The 7,933-nt window shown below is 39.2% G+C and overlaps 1 protein-coding gene across 1 annotated transcript; it reads left to right on the top strand.

The window, feature by feature from the left end:
* The first annotated feature begins 3,149 nt into the window (after nucleotides 1-3,149).
* On the top strand, nucleotides 3,150-6,733 carry LOC144452880 (uncharacterized). Its single transcript, XM_078144079.1, has one exon. It carries the CDS (start codon nucleotides 3,559-3,561, stop codon nucleotides 5,011-5,013), a length of 1,455 nt encoding a protein of 484 aa, XP_078000205.1. The 5' UTR covers nucleotides 3,150-3,558; the 3' UTR covers nucleotides 5,014-6,733.
* The last annotated feature ends 1,200 nt before the right edge of the window (nucleotides 6,734-7,933 follow it).

Raw genomic sequence — 7,933 nt, 5'->3', positions numbered from 1 at the left:
AAGTCTTACGGTGTTTATATTTGAATCAAACATGGTCACAAGTTTCCCACATGATTATTAGATTTGTAAAATAGTTTGAATAATTTGAAAACCATTACATCACCTACTATTCTTATTCAATGTGACTGACCATGTAACTCGGGCAGACAATGTAATCCATAATCAATACTCCATAAACCATAAATCATAATCTATATAACATATAATCTATACACGATAATCTCTCTCTCTCTCTCTCTCTCTCTCTCTCTCTCTCTCTCTCTCTCTCTCTCTCTCTATATATATATATATATATATATATATATAACTCGGTGAGTATCAATCTGCTAAGACAGTGCTCTATACCGCAGTGTCATAAGCCATAAGTAATTCATAATCCATGACAATAATCCATGTTCAATCAGTATTTCATTATTAATGTAGAGATCATCATGGTGATTGATATGTTTATGATGAGGTGAAAGAAGCATATAATTTGTTTTGGAATAGTTTATTGTGAGTTTGTTTGCATTGCACCATTTTTCAAAATTTGTGAGATGGACGTTGGCCTCTGTTGCGTTAAAAAAAATTATTCTCGTAGGCATGGAAAAGATTGGAATCGTCGGCAAAAAGTTTAAAGTTAAAGAAGTTTGAACAGTTTGGAAGGTCGTTTATGTAAGTTAGAAACAATAGGGGGCCAAGAATAGATCCTTGAGGAACCCCATACTTACTTTGTAAAATAGAGGAGTTGTGTGCTGCAGCAGATATATAATGGCGTCTATTGGAGAGATAACTTTCGAACCATTTGAGGAGTGCCTCTAACACCAATATGAGAAAGTTTAGAAAGAAGGATAGAGTGATTGCTGAGACGTTCGGGCTTTCTTCTTATATACCTTTTGTTCGGTGGTCTGAGGTAAGATGCGCATTTCTGGTAAAATAATATCTTCCCCAGACATATGCTCTTTACAGACTTGTGTACGCGTAGCATACGATGCCATCAAAGGCGGTAGAATAGTTAGTCTTGTTGCTGAGACGTTCGGACTTTCTTCCGATACGATAAGCGAACAGTAAGGGCTTGCCCGAACTCGGATGTTCCATCCCCGATAGCGATGTTCGGTCGTGTGTCGTATTGTATCGGAAGAATATCCGGGGTCTAGCAGATAGACTATAGAATAGTAGACCTCCCATTCTCACTGCTACGGCTTTTATACGAACTTTCTAACGTTGATGGCGAACTTTCATCTGAGTCTGTAGGGAGAGGATAAGGGAGCCTTCAGTAAGTGACCCCCCCCCCCTTTGTCCCATTTTGTAAAACATGACCCTCCCCATGACAATTGCATATATTGAACGTTAATCAATATTCCCATGTATGCATACAAATTAAATTATTTTATTTTGCTTCTGTATTAGAAAGCAATATGTGTACATATAAAGTGACAAACAGTAAAAGACTGGCCAGTTACCCTTCTCTATCATCATACACAATCTAGTTAGTATCTAAAACGTGCTTTCCATGTTGTTCATACTCTGCCTGATCTGATCACTTGTAAAAGTTCCCTGATAACATTGTCATCATCATCATCATCATCATCATCATCATCATCATCATCATCATCATCATCATGTAGATATTTTAACAGCAACATTCACGGACAATGTGAGTGATAAGGTGAGATGGTACACTCAATAAAATGTACTTGTTTTATTAAACAGTTTTCTTACTATATATGTATTTGTACTTTGGCATGTAAAGTAGTCGTAAAAATAAATGTTGAGTGCTCATCTCACTTTTACATCTCAAAACACACAAAACAAATTGACAATCATTAAATCTTCAATTTGGTCACAAAACTACGGATTGTAAAATGTGAATAGGTTTGTAAAATGTGACCCCCCCCCCCCAATTCCTCCGGCCTTCCCCCTGTAAATACTGAAGGCTTCCTAACGTGTGTGCTCGGTGTGTGTGTGTGTGTGTGTGTGCGCGCATACGTGCGTATCGATGTCATCTGTCTTGTCACCCCACTTTAATACCTGTTCCGAAGTAGAATTTTGACACGACGTAAAACTTTTGTGATCGTCACGCGTCATGGTGTATTTGATTTTATCTATATGACGCCCCCATGCGGTCAGACGATGCAAAATATGACCTTCTTGTATCAGGGTTACATCATTACCAATGTATTCTTAGTACAAACTAATAAATCATAGTATAATGGAAGGAATTCCAACTCACAATAATTATCAGTAGTGGCATGTTACCTTCCGTTAAGTCGTTAAATGAAATATTTATAAGGAAGGGATAAAACAGACAAGTTTAAAGGTAGTATCGACCAGTTTTGTTGAACAAAGTTTACGGCCAAAGATTACATGTCTACCCAAACAATAACCCAGGGACTTTGCTATCCGGCTTGACTTGAAATGTCCTCCACTCGAACACGTAGGCAAGCAATGATTTAAAGCAAGACAGTCAAATATCTAGGCTAGCCAAAGTATTCGAACCATCACAACTGTGTGTGTTCTTCGAGAATATATGTACATACGGATGTCTCCTCGTTTGTTTTCAATCCAAATATCTAAATATTTGCTAATTTTAGCTTCACATGCCTCAATGACTTATAGGATTATTATATACATACTTTGTCTTTGCATGTATCATATTCCTTTACAAGTCGTATCTTTAATAGTGTTTATGATAATTCTAATAAATCCCCCGTAGCTGTCAGAAAACGTGACCCACTTTCAAGGCCTCACGCCCGTAAATATATACATGTCCTGATCATACGCAGACAACAGATGTTGGCTCATTTGCATATTACGTTATCCGGCCTTTGTATCGATCAAAATATATCAAGTGACCATACAAAATTTAATATTTCAAGGGTGAAATTAGAACGGAGAGATATAGATAAAGAATTCCCTTGCCTTGTTGACGTTTCTCTAAAAAGTTGAGACAAAAATATGTGGAATCACTAAGGGGAGCCCCGTTTTAATTTCTCTCATCCAATATTTACTGTCGCATGACCTTCACGTGATCTTTCCAATTTGTCGTTAGATGGCGCTGTGATGTAAACAAATCATTGGCACGAATACACAATGGTAATATGCGCAGTTAAAATTAGCTGACCGGATTGTGCCGGTCGTGTTGCATTCAGCACCCAAGCATTTCCTCTTACTGTTACTTTGACAGCAGTGTCACAACAGTTGGTAACAACCTGGTGAACGTAGCAAAGGTCAGTCAACGTCTGGACACTGCTTCGCTCCACAACATCAACAACGGTCAACGGGAAACAGGCTCCGTGTGCGTGGTCTGGTCTGGTACAAATTGTGTTATTGTCTCATGGAAATAAGAATACCTTTTACGTATACAACTACGCAGCGCTGTTATGATACCGGGAGATATTACTTTTGAATGTGTTCTCACACGCTTTTTAGACCTTTTTATATACACTGATCCAGAGACGGAAACAAGGTCATTTTAACCACCCTGTGAACCCAAATTCAGTTATTTAAATGTTGCAAAGGATATTAATAATATAAATCATACCGATATTGACCCGTGAAAGTAGCCACTGTGAAAATATGTATATACAAACGTTTACAGTTATTTTGTTTATTGCTTGCTATTTTCGGACTACAAGGGGAACAGATGCTAGCAAGCCCAAGTATGATGCAGATGTACTGATTCTAGGTGCTGGAGCGACCGGGATAGCTGCAGCCAAAACGCTGCAGAAAAATGGAATGAAAAATTTCCTTATTTTAGAAGGGTCAAATCGTATAGGAGGAAGAGTCATGGAAGTCGAGTTTGGTGGAAAAGTTTTGGAAGTTGGTGCAAACTGGGTGCAACCAGGAGATCCGAAGGTAAACCCGTTGGTGGAATTGGCTCGGAAATACAAACTCCAAGGGAAAGTGTCAGATTGGGCAAGTCGTATAATTAGAGATGTTAATGGCGTCGACGTAACAAAGATGGGTAGCGACAAAGAAAAGGGTTTGCTGCAAGCGATGGAATACTCCCACGCACTGGCCCAAGAACTTTTGCGCAATAACAAATCCGATATATCGTTTCGTGCAGCTCTTCGACTTGGCGGGTGGAACCCTCGAACACCCCTGGATAAAATATTGGAATATCTCCATGTGGATTTTGAGTATGGGGGTATTCCATATGTTACGTCATTGAAATCGTCCGCTGTTGTCAACAATGGAAAGGCGTACTTCGTAACGGATCAGCGCGGCTTCAGCTTCTTGCTGAAGTCCCTCGCGGGTGAGTTTCTGCGCAAGGAAGACCCGCGTTTGCTTCTTAAGAAGGTCGTTACTCGCGTCGTCTGGAACAAGAAAAGAGTCACCGTATATTGCAATGACGACACCTCGTACACCGCCCCATTTGCATTGATAACTTTTAGCATCGGTGTTTTGCAAAGTGACGTTGTAAAATTCTCCCCACGCATACCGGCATGGAAAATGTTGGAAATCGAGCAGTTTGATATGGCCCAATATACGAAAATATTCTTAAAATTTCCAAACGGCTCAAAGCGATTTTGGGATGACAAAGAATTTATCCTTCACTCCCATCCACGACGTGGATTTTATCCCATCTGGCAGAATCTGGAAGCTCCAGGTTTGTTCGACGCCGGTACAAACCTTCTCCTCGTTACAGTAACTGGTGAAGAATCGAAACGCATAGAGTACGAAACCGATGACGTCATCCGCTTCGAAACTATGTCCGTCTTACGTCATTTCTACGGTGACGACATCCCCGACCCGGAAGACATCAAGTTACATCGTTGGTCACGTGATCCGTTGTATTTTGGGGCTTACAGTAACTGGCCAGTTGAAGTGTCCACGGAATGCCACAAACGGTTGCAAGCTAATTTAGGAAGGTTGTATTTCGGCGGTGAAGCGACAGACCCGGAATGGAACGGTTATATTGAAGCCGGACTGTTCTCTGGCAAAAGAGAGGCGTTGAAAATACTAAAATGCATGGAAGGAGATTGTGATGAATATGTGCCAACTGATTGCAAGATGAAAGGATGTGGATGACGCGAGGACTTGAATTATTACAACTTAAGCCCACAATCCCCTGTGGGTAGTGATTATACTGTGAACGTATGTTTCTTGGCTCGAAATTATTTTAACTGAAACTGTGTTTGAAGCAAACTGTTAGCTTAAAAGGGGAACCACTTTGACTAATTAGCTATTAAAAGATACATATTAATTTTGAATCAATATTTACTCACAATAGTAATAGCCACCTGTACATGTACTCACAAAAGTAACGATATTTTAAATGCATTATATTGTCGTCAAAAAGTGTTTATCCGCCAAAATAAAGTGGCGCCTAAATGGAAAAAATGTCCATGCGCTAAAAGTGTCACAAGTTGTCTGCCAAAATAAATACGTTCACAGTATGTATATTGTCAGTATTGAACAGCTATTGTGTTGATGATTTATTGTTATGTCTATTCGACGTATAAATCGTGCGCCTGTAAGTCGTGAGATCTCGTTAGGCATTTACATGTCACGAGCGAGATTTACAGGAGTACACATAGATCATCATATCATGATGAAGGCCAACTTTCGGCTGCAAGACTGTTCAATAATATAATCACAGCCCACAAGTGACTGTGTGCCAAGTCCCAGTAACTGTAACTTGTGGCATGTACTTGTTTTTTCTATAGCTAGAGTGAGTATCCAGTGGAGTTTTGTGTACAATAAATGCATTATAGTCACACTATAGTTAGGGGGGTTATTTTGTTAGAAAAATACTGTTAGATGTAAACTCATATTTTTTTTTGTGTCGTCAAATTTTTGCTCGATTCTGGGATCGAGGAAAGACAAAACATGAAAAATGCATGACTTTTGGTAAATACATTGATGCGACCGACCCATCTCACACATTTTAATTTAGGCGGGAGACTGGTTGCAGACGACAAGTTTGCAGAATAAAATGTCTTGTTTTGTCGTAGTTTCATGCTTTATTACCCACACATGACATAAATTATTATAGACGTAGTTGAATTTCGGAGTATATGTTTATTATTTACCGTAAATTTGATAATTCGTAAGAGTAGCAATGTTTGAAAATTTTTTAGTGGAGTCAGTTTGACTGCCATATTGTTACAGTTACTGGGCATGTGTTACGACCTTTCACCCTTTGATATTGACCAAATACGGGCAACAAGTTCACGTCCCAACGATGTTGTAAATACAAAATTAAAACACCATGAGCATCTATATGAATATATATATATATATATAAAACATAGATTATGTAAATTAATGGTCATTGTTCTTACGTAACATTCCGCATTTGTCTTCCCGTAAATATCCACACCATTCTTTGCAATATGAAAGACAACCCTGGTTTGTCACATCACGTGACATATATGCATATATAATTAGTTGAACAAGCCGAAAGAAAACTTGTACGTGCGGATCTGGGCATCCAGAAACGTCAACTCAAATTCGCTTTTGCTATTATGATTGCACTGATTTGCATATTTTTGCATAAAAATGAAATAAGTATTTGCACAAAGCACATTTAATTAAAATCTGATGTAGGAATACGGCTCGATTTCTTTATTTACCGCTATTCCCATCGTTATATAGTTTGTTTTTATTTTATTGTTCGGGGGACATGGGGGAGTGAGCGCCTTTACGACGTGGGAAGGTGTTGGAAAGGTGCCCACTCCCCGAACAACTAAATCGAAAACAAACGTTAACATTTGAGAAGGGAAGGTAAATAAAGAAATGAGAGAAATTCCTACGTCATATTTTAATAAGATTTAATTACTTTCTAAGAATATATTATGCTAATTTTAGTAAGGTTGAAATGTAGTTCAATAAATTCTGTCTGTAAAACCGTTAAATTTAGTTTTCCTTGAATTCATTTACGTATCATTCTGTCGCCTCATTTTCTCAACCCCCCCCCCCACACACACACTTTTTACCCCCCCCCCCTCCCCCATCCACTTGTCCAGCCAATATGCATGCAATCGTTCTCTCCCATTTCTTTCTTCCCGTCGTCTGTTAAGGGAGGCGTCCAGAGGAGCCGTCATTATTTACGACCTGAGGTTAGAAGAACTGTCGTGAAAATCCCCAAAATAATTTAGTACCCCCTACCACCCCTGACTCATAATTTGCATCGGATTTCACTCTACATGCTCAAAGCAGTGGGGATGGTGATATGCAAAATATCCCCTCTATTATATACCCCGGGTTTATCAATACAAGCACTAAGTTGTAAAATCCTTCATTTACATACAATGCAGTTGGGGGCGCTGTTCTCATTGCCCACACAATGGAAATGCATCACTTTATATGCGATACGATTAAAGCGGTCTGGGCTATTCATTCTTCAATGGACAATGGGGTTTCTATCACCAAGGTCACTTTACATACAATGCACTGTCATTCAGGGGTTTCATGTGCGGTTTGACTTTTATACAAACAGTGACCTACGTCACTACTTGTATAATGCCCCTATAGTTCACAGAAGCCAACAGGTATTCGTGTTGTTACCCCAGTAATCAATCAAACCTAGCTTTATCTCCTTTCTTCCGATCACGCAAATATCAAACAATATACTGAACACAAACGTTTTCTGTATTACAGTAGGCGTCCTCTGAAGACTCGTGGAGGTGGCTAGATTTGCTTAAGTGTATGTGCTGTTACCATGGATCTATTATTGATAATAGATCCATGCGGTTACAAACCTAATGCTATATAATATAACAATTGGGGAAAAATAGCAACACATAACTGCTCTTTTGTGCGAACTGATAATAACAAGTGAGTGGCTGCAAAACAGTCAGATGAACGCCTAGGCCCATAGAGGGAGATGCCTAGCATAACTAGGGAAACTCAAACGAAAATGAGACCCCCCCCCCCCCCCATAATACTGCCAATAGCAATGTGCACAACTGAAATCCTATGTCCGAGAGAAACACACTTTCAACAT

Source organism: Glandiceps talaboti, chromosome 23, assembly GCF_964340395.1.
Source record: "Glandiceps talaboti chromosome 23, keGlaTala1.1, whole genome shotgun sequence".
Classification (NCBI taxonomy): domain Eukaryota; kingdom Metazoa; phylum Hemichordata; class Enteropneusta; family Spengelidae; genus Glandiceps; species Glandiceps talaboti.
This window is presented reverse-complemented; position numbering and strand designations above follow the sequence as displayed.

Bases quoted from the DNA above. Each gene is read 5' to 3' on its own strand.
- LOC144452880 (XM_078144079.1), top strand. From the start codon at position 3,559: ATGTATATACAAACGTTTACAGTTATTTTGTTTATTGCTTGCTATTTT.